This window comes from Poeciliopsis prolifica, unplaced genomic scaffold, assembly GCF_027474105.1.
Source record: "Poeciliopsis prolifica strain line A6 unplaced genomic scaffold, Auburn_PproV2 SCAFFOLD041, whole genome shotgun sequence".
Lineage (NCBI taxonomy): Eukaryota > Metazoa > Chordata > Actinopteri > Cyprinodontiformes > Poeciliidae > Poeciliopsis > Poeciliopsis prolifica.
In genome coordinates this window covers 2,831,198-2,842,496 of record NW_026562416.1, presented here as the reverse complement: position 1 = coordinate 2,842,496, position 11,299 = coordinate 2,831,198, and the positions used below count along the sequence as shown (strand labels likewise).

Genomic DNA, 11,299 nt, shown 5'->3' with positions numbered 1-11,299 from the left:
GATGCGGCGCCTGGAGCCGCGGCTCGCGGAGGGAGACGCTGCGCCGCCGCTGCGTCATTGTTGTAAGTGGAGCTTCTGACTTTCATCCTAACGACGAACCAACGACACCGAGCTGCAGCTAAATCCGCCCCGATCAGCCCAATTCAGCCCGGACTGGGTGGAAACGGTTCCGTACCGGGATCAGGCCAGGCTGAGCTGAAACCCACCGATTCAAAGTTTATATTTACATTATTAGTGTAGTTATTAAGTTCTGCTTTGTGCTCTGATCCCGTGATTTGGCAGCTGGAACACGATGCACACTTCTGCTTCTTATTCTGATCAGACTGATCAATAAGCTGCACCATCAAAGTTCAGATCATTTCTGTAGCTACAAATACTCCTAGTTTAGTTTTTTATGAGTATTAATGAGTACAGCTCAGAAAATGATTTTTAATGCATTAATTCTTAATGTAACAATCATTTGGAAGACATGTTTTAGTGCTGGATCTAAATATACTCATGGAAAGTTGAGTGGAAGGAGAAATCAGAGTCAGAAGCATCAGGGTAAGCTGGAGCCTTGATAATATTGTTGAGATGGTGAAGTTTCCCTTTAGTAAGAACCGTAGTGCTGCTGGTTTCATTTCTGCTTTAATAACCGCAGCAGAGCAGCGTCCGAGTGTCCAGCTGACTGATCTGACCTGAACCTCAGAGTTTCATCAACACAAAGACACCAGAGCCATAAATGTTGCTATTGCAACAAACCTGCCTGGCTACTTATGTTCTACTACATTTCCTCCTTCCACTCAACATTCCAATAATATGAGTGTAGCATTCTGGGGAAAGCCTGCTTCTTTTACTGCTCAGGCCTGTTGTTCAAGGTGTCGATGTTCATGATTTTTTTTTACATTTTTTGACTTGTGTTTATTACAGGTTAAATTTTATTGGTCCTGAACAGATAAACTCATTTTAATTGGATGTTTTTCTTTGTTTTCTTTCAGATCGATCATCAGTTCCTCCCTCTCTGGTTTGAACCTCCAGTGATTTTGTCTTTTAATTTCAAAGCAAAAGTCCCAGCTGCAGAATTGGGAGCAGGTTGTGGCGTTTAATCCGTCCGTCTTGGCGTCGCATTAGCGATGCTGTGACTCACCTGCCGTCCACGTTCACGCGCCTCTTAGCGTTTGAAGTGGCAGCTTGGCAGCCCCCTCTCCGCAGGGGATTTGGTCTGTGTGAGCCGGGGCTCATAAAGCAGAGCAGGAGCTCATTTTCACCCTCTTCCACTCGGCTCCAGATCCTCATTACTCATTCATTTATGCGCAGCGCGGCGGCTGCTCTGCATGCTAATGGAAGCACCTGTTGCTGAACGCCGCTGCACCTGCCTGTGACCTTCACGTTTCTCTCCGCCGGCTCGACTTTCTGCTCCGACCCTCAGCTTGGCTGCTCTCCACTTGCTCACAGGTGTGTCTGGAAATGGATCTGGGCCGGCTGTAGCTCAGGGCCGGTCACAGATCAGGGGGCGGCCTCAGTCATGCTGAACGGGGCGCAGCCGTGCTTCCAGCTGCTGCGGATCGGCCTGTCCACGGGCGACTCCGCGCGGGACCTCTACACGTTCCGGCCGGGGCTGAGCCGCTCCGTGTTCCGGCTGGGCCGGGCCGCCGAGCTGTGCGACGTCACGTTGGACTCGGCTTCGGTGTCGCGCATCCACGCGGAGCTGCACGCCGAGAAGGAGGCGAGCGGAGGCGACGAGGAGGCGCTGCAGGAGGAGGGCTGGAGGGTTCACATCAAAGACAGAAGCAGCCATGGTGAGAATGAAACACCTGGAGCGTCCAGGCAAGACCAAACATGACACAGGAGGACACACCCAATGACAGGAACATGACACAGGAAGACACACCCACTGACAGGAAGTACCACATCTGCACAGAGAGACAGGAACCTTCACACTACAGCAGCAACTCAGTTAGTAATCGATCAATCTGATCAGATAAATGGCCACAATTCCATATAAGCCTTTTTACACAACATCAAATACATTCAGGTATTCCAATAAACAAGGAATTCATCTTTTAAATGAGAAAATAAACATTTTATTACCTGAAATACAATATTTGTTGCAAAGATGCATCAGCAGCAACAAAATAACATGAAAGTTCAGACCTTTCTGCCTGTCTGCAGTGTATGGCTGATTTGTTATTTGTTAGCACAAAGTGCTTAATAGGAGATTTTCTTTGCAGAATTTGAACCATGTGAAGCTAAAACTTCTGTGTAGATTTACAGACGGAAAAGTTTTCCTGTCTTAAATCTTAATTTTTTGTCCAGTTTTGTCTTATTTTCTGCTCTGACTGTGTTGTTCTTCCAGCATTCGGCCCTTTTATTAAGAGTCTGTTTTCTCCAGTTAATGCTGTTTGTGCGTCAGATTTTTGGGTGTACCGGAAACGTGCGAATATAAAGGTTCCACCCAAAACTTTGAACTTTTTAATTATTATTATTAATCATTGCATTTTTTTCTACAATATGCTAAATTGTAATTTTTTTCAATGTATCTTCAGAAAAGTCACAATCTTTTATTACAGATTTATTTTATTTTTTCAGTTATTGACAGATAACCAGAAGTTAACGGTTCACTTGAGCAAAAATAAAAAATATTTAAAGCTTTTTAGTCTGTTGGCGCTGGAAGCTTGGATCAGGGTTGAATATCAAAGAAATAAATAATCCCGTATTTAACAATCATTTTTAATTATTGAGATATTTACTGTGTAAATAAATTTCATTTTATGTTTAAGAAACCCCAGAATTTGTATTTGTTTTAAATGTGAGCCGTTTGAGCAGCAGAGAGTGACGGGTCGGTTTATTCCAAGAGAGAAAATAAATCAAACATTTTTCTGTTTGATTCAAACTGAATGCAAAGCTGCATCTGAAAAAACAATAAATAAATTTGACACGAACATCTTCGTACATGTAGGACCAATAATAAGATGTTTCAGTGGAGCCGATTGCTGCCCGGAGCAGAGGAATGCCTCCTGTTCGGATCCGTGTTCAGGTGGTTCTGCTGCTGTCTCAGGTGTTTGTAAAGGGAAATCTGGAGGTAAAGTCTGGCCCTGGGCCTGCTGGACTGTGACTGATGGACTCTGCATCTAAACTGCGCCTTATTGTCTAATTTGTCTGGTAATTTCACAGTCCGTTTCCCCACATTTCGACTTTTCGCCGTCAGCCTGGTGTTTTAGTATTCCCGCCACATTTCTCCTGCTGTCACGGCCGTTTGATTGGCTTGTAGCCTTCCAGCTTTTCATTTCTGCTTCCATTTCACAGCCTGTTTTACATTTCCCTCAAAGTCTCCGAGCTGTAAACACATCCAGTCAACAAACGGCTTTATTTTCCAGGCTCTGCTCGTTCCGTTATTTCCTCCTTTTGTCAGATGCTGGAATATTAAAAAGTTTTGTGGATTTCTGGCTCCAGGTGACAGAGAATCTGGAACCGCAGAACTGTTGCTCACTGTTGGTTTGACTTCAAACAGTTTCCATCCTGTAAACGATGAATATTTGATCAGATTTCAGCAGCATCGGTTAGCGGTTAGCATCTTGTGTCTGGTTTTCAGGAACCTGGGTGAACGAAGTCCTGCTGCAGCCGGGCGTCCTGTGGGAGCTGTCAGACGGCGACACGCTCACCTTCGGAGATCAGTCAGCGCCAGGGAGTCCAGAGTTCTACTTCCTCTTCCAGAAGGTCAAAGTTCGTCCCCTGGACTTTGATGCCATCACGATTCCAAAGGTAACAAACCGATGCTTTCAAGGAAGTTGGATAAGACAGAAACTTATATGTCATGTTTTCATGTCTTTTTGCTATAAATTTTTTTTTAAAGATTTTGACCTTTTGTTTTCTTTATTTCTTTTTTTTAAACAAACTGATAATCATCAGTCTGTATTTTGTCATTAATCCACAGAAACCCAGTTTCAGCAGTAACTAATGTCCAACATAAGGCCCGTGGGCCATTTGCACCCCATAAAATGATTTTCTGAGGCCCTGACTGCATTTCAACATTTGTCTAAATTTGGCTCATCCTCTCAGGAAGTGGAAACTGATGGAGTCTTTTTTTTTTATTATTCAGGGCCTTTGACACATTAAAATTTTAAAATGGAGAGCCTGGGCTGCAGACTCATTTTTCCCACTGGTTGGACTGGTCCGCCGGTTGGATTGAAACTTTAAAAGTCCAAATTTTTCTGCTTTTAAGACTCAGAAATTTCTAATCTTATATGAATGTGATGATAATTTCAGAGGTTTTAGGGATTTTTCCATATGATAATTGATCCAACATGGAATAAAAAATTAAGATAACTGCAGTGGTTTTGAAGATCCCACAGCATCATGCCTCCACCGCCATGCTTGAGAGCCGGTTCAGAGTTCTGAGCTTTCAAAGCTTCATCTGATCTCCTGTGGAGAGACTTCTCATCATTTTGGCCAAACAGATCAAACTTTGTATGTCACTCTGTTGTTTTACAGGCAGGAACGTTTTCCTCTGACTTACAGAACCGCATCAGGACCAACTTGGACCGCAAATCAGCCGACAACCTGGACCTCTCCAAGATGTCCATCAACCGGGCCACGGTCATCCTGAACTCCATCGGCAGCCTGAGTAAGATGAAGGGCCGGGCCTGGACCTTTAAGAGGAGCCACAGCCACGAGGGGGTCGTGTCTGACCCGGGAACCCCGTCCTGCTCCTCACCGGTGGGCTTCTCCTCGCTGCTTTCCTCCGCCACGCGCCCGGCGTTTTCCTCCAGCGCCGCCGTTCCTCTGAAGCCTCTGCAGACGGCGTCCAGGAGCAGGAGGAAGTCCGCTCACACCGTGCTGCTGGAGGACGACAGCTCTGACGAGCCGCGAGGGCGAGGAGGTGAACGGCAGCTCGCCTTGTGGTTCTTTATTTAGTGTGAACAAGAATACATGTATGCAAACATACATGCATGAAAAAAACTATGTTTTATAACATAGAAATCAGTCATTTTAGTAATAGTTATAGTTTAGACAGCAGGGAGAAGTTTACACTTTTTTTCCTCCCCTTTATACCATTTATCAATATAGAAAAATATATAAAAATACAAAATACATTTCCAGACACACCTGTGAGAATCAGTATATATCAATATCTTATTGTATATACTATAATATATTATTTTCTATGTCAGATATTGCTATAATACATATGATCCTGTAATGATAATGAATTTTGCTGTATGATAATTTGTCCCAGTAATATTGATGCACATTCACTGTCTCAAAGATCATTAAACTTTAATTTTGTATTAAATTTACCTAAGAATTTTCTATATTTTACGGTTTATGCATAATTCTCATCTTCCATATAACTTTAGAAATATTTTTGTGAGTTTCTTGAATATTTCTATATTTGTCCATTGCTTCATTGTTATTATCCTTTGTTTTTTAAAATCCATCTTTTATCCGTATCTCCTCCTCCTTCTCTTTAGTTAAAATAATTTCTCTGTTTCTTTATCTGTGCTATTTTGAATTTAACAACATCTGGATATTTAAATACAAATGATTTTATAAATAGTGGGTTTGGGTTTATGTGCATAAAAAATGAAATATATTTAATTTAATTTGTGACTTTCTTGTTTTGGTCCAGCTGTGGCAGGAGTGGTGGAGGAAGGGCAAAGGTCGCGGCCGAAGAAGAGACGGAGACTCTACAAATCAGAGTCTGAAGGTTTCAGCTCTCCTCCGCCTCCACCGCTGCAGCCCAAGCTCCACGGCAACATCCGCCGTCCGCTGGAGGTCAAGCCCTTCCCGGTGGGCATCCGGACCATCGGCAGCTTCCACGGCGCCATGACCAACAGCCGGCTGAACCAGCAGCTGCTGCAGGCGTCCTTCACCGGCGTGGTTCCCCACAGACAGGAAGTGGAGACCGCGCACCGCGTCAAAACCGTGGTGAACGGAACCATCGCCGCTTTCCGCCAGCAGAAACCGGCGGCGCAGCGAGGCAGGCGGAGGGCCAACAGCTCGCCGGTGTTCTCCCCCCTGGTGGTGGGAGGAGAGAACTACAGCCTGGCTTCGCCCACAGCGAGGATTCGCACCGACGACAGAGGAAGGATGCAGTTCAACCGATTCCACCATCAAACAGCGTAAGAAGTTAGGAGTGAAGTGAATAAAAATGAAAATCACAAAACTAAAAATATTTAAGTTACAAAAGAGGTAGAAATGCATGCAGTGTTTCAATTTTACTTGAATTCAATATAATAAAATATCTGATTCAGCACGTAACTTCAATATTCAAAACCTTCATGTTGTGTTATAATAGAGCTGAGTGTTAGTAAATCAGCCAATCAGTGGGGGGGATTTGCTGGTCAGTTTTCTACAAATATATTTTAAACTTTTTAAAATCTGTGTTTAATTTTCTACATTAACGGTTCGACTGCAACTCCAGATACAACTTCAGTAAATTTCACAGAATTTGCATTGATCCGTTTTCAAAAATGTTTATTGAAAATATATGTCTAGAAATAATATATTTTCTACTGTTAACAGTTGCACCTCAAAAAGCAGGATTTGTTCATCAAAATCAGAAAAATATTTCATCTTCTCAAAGCCAACAGGCTGAAACCTTTTGCACCAGAAATCACTTTCTGGCTACAAACTAAAAACAGGATCATCATTAAAAATAAAATTCAGAATTTATCAGTCATCAGATTTTTATTTTTTTTACAACAAAAACATAAATGTCATGTTTGGCTCATGCAGGGATGTTTGTGACAATCAGGGCAGCAGATGAAAGCTCTTTGTGGTCTAATTAAAGTTTTGGTTTTGGTTAATCGCCAGCGAAGGAGCAGGAAGCTGAAAATAGACGGTTTCTTTCCCCAAAATTCTGTGCAGCGTGAAACACAATGAATAATAAATTAACTGCTGAAACTAACATGTTTGTACAAAGAAAGTGTTGACTTTTTATTGAGATAATATCCAATTATTTAAAAATGGTTTTAACACCTGAAATGTTTATTTCTCTTCATTTTGATGTTTATTTCTCACGGTAAATAAAAACCAAAACTTTAGTTTATTATTTGACAGAGTTCATAAATTCACTTTTTCCATATTATAACTTGTAAGATGGCAGATTATTTTATTGATAGCTTGTAATTTTTTTATGAATATCATAAATTATTCATGTTAAACAAGCTGCAGTGTCTTGCTGAATGGTTACTTGTAAGTTACTTTTCTTATTTCTAGAACGCTTAAAATAAGAAAAATGTAACGTAAGATATTTACACTAGAAACTAAACCAAAATTACTGGGTAAAGTTTTGTGTTTTAAAGCCATCAGTGACGTCACACATCATGTCAGTGTAGATGATTTAAATCAAAAATCCATTTTATTGGTCTTGTTATAATCATCAAAACTGAATTAAGAACTAAAATGAGGATTTTAATCAAGTTTATTAAGTTTTAAGGTTTTTCCTGTAATTTTTCTCTGTTTTTTCTTTTCCTCCCTAAAGGAAACGCCGCGGCCGGCCCAGGAAACACCCGCTCCCCCCTCGGCCCTCGCTGCCCTCTCCCTCCTCCTCCTCTTCCTCCTCCACCTCCTCCGCCTCCTCCTCCTCCGGCTCGTCCTCTTCCTCCTCCGACGATGACGACGATGACGATGAGGATGGCGGCGTGGCGGCGGGGCCGGTGGAGCCGTGCGCGGCGCTGCGCTGCCGCCTGCCGCAGCAGGACACGGTGCAGTGGATCCAGTGCGACGTGTGCGACGCCTGGTTCCACATCGACTGTCTGCATGTGGACCGGAAGAAGCTGCTGATGGATCCCAACGCCGACTTCCACTGCGGCTGCCGCTGAGGCGAGCCGGGGGTCCCACGGAGCATTTCCACCCCTAAATGTTTAATTCTTTTAATGCTAAAAACATGAAATGAAAACTGGAGCAGCAGCTTTCCGAGCCTCAGTGCTTCTTCGGAGCTTCAGAGGAAAACTAATGAAATGTCTCTGCCTGCAGAGCTGGGATCAGGACGGGAACGCTCAATGAAACGTTTAAACCCCTTCCTGCTGCATTCAGGAAAATTAATGAAATGTTTTTTAACAGAATAGACTTTCCTCGGATCTCCCCCATTTGCTGATGCAGCCGCCCCACAGATGATCAGACTTTCCTGGGTTGGGAACGGCGGCGCGGCGTGGGCGGCGGCGGAGCAATTAAAACGTGTCAGCAGACTGCAGCAGCTGCTGCAGCTGCTGAGACGAGCTCTCAGGATGATCATCTGATGTTTGAAAGCACTTCTGCAGGAGCAGCTGCAGGATTTAAGAGGATTGAGTTTTTATTAAAATGCATCGCTGCAGCTGGTCAGAGAATATCTCCTAACCACTGAAACGATATGAAATATGAACTCCTGATGGGGGGAAGCAGATGCTCCGTTCTGGGCCTGATGGGCTGGTTGGCTGTTTATGCCACAGATGATTTTATGATCTTTTCTACTCACATTTTCAGATTCCTCACACTACTAAAACTTTAAGCCAAAGTTGGTCGGTTTGATCTGAATGTACTCAACTTTTCACAATCTTCCGTCTGAATTTCTCTTCTGCTCAACTCATCTGGGAAAATCTAGCAGGTTTAAAAAAAATACATAAAAAAAATAAAATGGGAGAAAATGTTTGAAAAAAAGATCTTTTGTTCATTTTGAAAGTAGGAAAACTTTAAAAAAATCTGTATTTTTGTTTGAGTGGACTGAACGTCACGTTGCTTCCTTTCCACTCATGTTAGATTTTCTGTTTTTTGTTTTTTATTGTTGCTGTTTATTCTCAGCTCTAACCAGACAATAAGCAGCCGTCTGCAGTTCATCAAAGGAAAACTTTATGAACTTTATATCACTGGTTTGCAAGTTTAAATTCAGCAAATTTATTCTGAAAATCTGTTGCTCAAATGTTCCAGTTTCTGAAAATGCATCAGAAAAATGATTTTTAAATCAGTTTAAATTAACTCTGACCTCATTACAAACTTTAAGGTGCTGTTCAGCTTTTTGCTCTGATGTTGATGAAACCTTTGGATTTTCAGTTGATTTTTTTTGTACTCATCTGTTTGGTTTTTCACAGTTTAATTCATCTTGTTGGGTTTAGATTCTGAAAGATAAAAATATTTAAAAAGCATCTCTTCAGCTGCTCAGCTTCACATAAAGGGAGCGTCGTCTTCACCTCGCTGAGCGTTAAACCAGCCTTTTTTCCACTTTCATGTGGCAAACCTGACTGTTGAGGATGTTTTACAAATAAGGCTCTTTTGCTCCAACACGTGTTAAAAGTCAAAGCTCGACTTGCTGGGAAGTTGAAACGGGTGCAACGTCAACCACAGGAACCACAAATGTGAAAACTGTAAAGCTTCGTGTTGTAAATTATTCAGAGCAGAAACTCCAGGAAGAATCGCTGCAGGTTTGCAAAACAAATTAAATTTTTACCTGAATCTGAATTAATACTGAAAATCCTCCTCAGTCTGAATTCCCTGGACTGTTCTGGAGTATTTTTATTGGACAAACCACACAGGAATTTAGTGGTTATGTTACTTGGCTTTGGATGTTTTTTTTTTGTCATATGGTTTTGGTTGTGTGAAATCTTATTGGTGTCGACAAATATCGAAATAGAAAGTTTGCACACGCTGGAAAAATGCAGAGTTTCTGTGATGTAAAGAATTAAAACATCATTTTACAACTATTTCCACCTGTTAATGTTACTTTTAAGCTGCAATTCAGCTAAATAACATAAATCTGAGGGAATTGTTAAAAATCAAAATAAAATACTGTAGCCTAGATTTATTTATTATTCTAAATTAATGTTTCTAAACCACTTTGTCCAGGAAACGTTCTCTGAATCTCTCATTGTAAGGACGTCTCCTGTCTTCAAACTTCTTCATATGAGCCAGCTTGAATAATTTAGGTCTGGACTTTGACTAGGACGTTCCTCTCATTACAACTATTACTCACGCTGATGTTTAAAAATGAGAGCCCACTGTTAGCTCCTTCCTTGCAGACACCTGGAGGGTTTTGGGGTTGAAACTGTCGTCAGTTTCATTTAATTCTGCAAAAACAGTTCAGTCTGGAGAATCCATCAGCATCATGCTGCCATCACTGTTTGCTGGTTTTTGTGATTTTGGTCCATCCTGAACGGTTTCTGTGGAAGGAAATCTTTCAGTGGATCTCATTGTATGCAGAACACAACCAGTATTTCATTATTCATTTAGATCCTTCAAAAGTCAGAAAAAATCCCTATGAAGTTGATTTTTGATTGATCAAATTTACTATTATTGGTGCTTCAACAAAGTTCTAGTTCAGGTTATTCCAACTTTTAGTTTTTGCATCTTCTGCCTAAGAAATTTGCTTAAAGTTGAGATGATTTAATTTGGTCTCACTCTACATCACATGAATCTGATATTTTAACAGTTTTGTGTTTACTTTTCACAGATTCTGTATCTTTAAACCATTAAAACTCTTCAGAACCATTTAATGAAAAAGGAGAACTGCTCGTCTTTAATTGCAGCGGATCATAAATCTGCAGATCTGGGATTTTTTTTTATATTTATCACTTCTCCTATCATCTTCGGAGACTTTGACAGTTTGTAGCCTGCAGACATTTTGATGATCACTTTGATTCGGTCATGTCTTTGTGTGTCCAGCGTCAGATTTTTGTCTCCTGATAAAGCTCGCTCTTGTGAGGTGACCGCTCTGTTAATGAGCTGCGAATCAAACGGATTGTTTAGTAAATCACTTTGCTTTGATCCGGATCTTCACAGCGCTCTGCTTTTAATTAGTTTGACTTTGTTGGTTTTCTGAGGTTGTACAGAATCATAAATCTCCGATATGCCACAAGCGTCAGAGTTATCAGAGAAATAAAGATTATTCAGAAGATTTATCTCTGCATTATCTGTTTTTTTTAATCTTCTGAGGCTGAACTGTTTTGCTCTACAGAACATCTTTGCAGGCTGTGATCAAAAGCACATCTCATTTATTCTAGAGTCACATCCAGCTCCAGTCAAGACTGATCAGACCTTCATATCACACTTTTTGTTTTTCCTCCTCTTGTTTTTTTCTTCCTTTTTAAACCATTAACCGCAGCCAGAGATGTAATGTTTCTGCTGATTATTTTCTTTGAAGCGATTACAGAGAAGCGTCATCCAACAAGCACAGACAACGTCCTCATATTCGAGGCCCATTATCTCAACAATTTTTTTTTTCTTTTACTTCAGACTGGTTAATATCCTGGCTCCCCATGCATGAAGTTACATTCACTCACAAAATTAGAGTTGAACACCATCACCTCAGGCACACATGCAGACATGGAGGTTTAATAATTCACACCCA

At 41.4% G+C, this 11,299-nt stretch overlaps 1 protein-coding gene and 1 long non-coding RNA gene across 3 annotated transcripts; one reads left to right on the top strand and one right to left on the bottom strand.

The window, feature by feature from the left end:
- The first annotated feature begins 1,346 nt into the window (after positions 1–1,346).
- On the top strand, positions 1,347–10,839 carry tcf19l (transcription factor 19 (SC1), like). Of its 2 annotated transcripts, none has more exons than XM_055055385.1 (5): positions 1,347–1,778; positions 3,572–3,741; positions 4,471–4,858; positions 5,609–6,101; positions 7,466–10,839. In XM_055055385.1, exons 1-5 carry the CDS (start codon positions 1,505–1,507, stop codon positions 7,803–7,805), a joined length of 1,665 nt encoding a protein of 554 aa, XP_054911360.1. In that variant the 5' UTR covers positions 1,347–1,504; the 3' UTR covers positions 7,806–10,839. The 2 variants fall into 2 exon arrangements, with proteins under 2 accessions (XP_054911360.1, XP_054911359.1); XM_055055384.1 differs by having other exon boundaries at positions 1,436–1,778; positions 4,498–4,858.
- On the bottom strand, positions 2,782–3,660 carry LOC129375987 (uncharacterized). The gene is made up of 2 exons (XR_008607690.1): positions 3,576–3,660; positions 2,782–3,498 (listed from the first exon to the last, which is right to left on the bottom strand). It is a non-coding gene; the product is annotated as an uncharacterized LOC129375987 (long non-coding RNA).
- Positions 10,840–11,299: the final 460 nt, after the last annotated feature.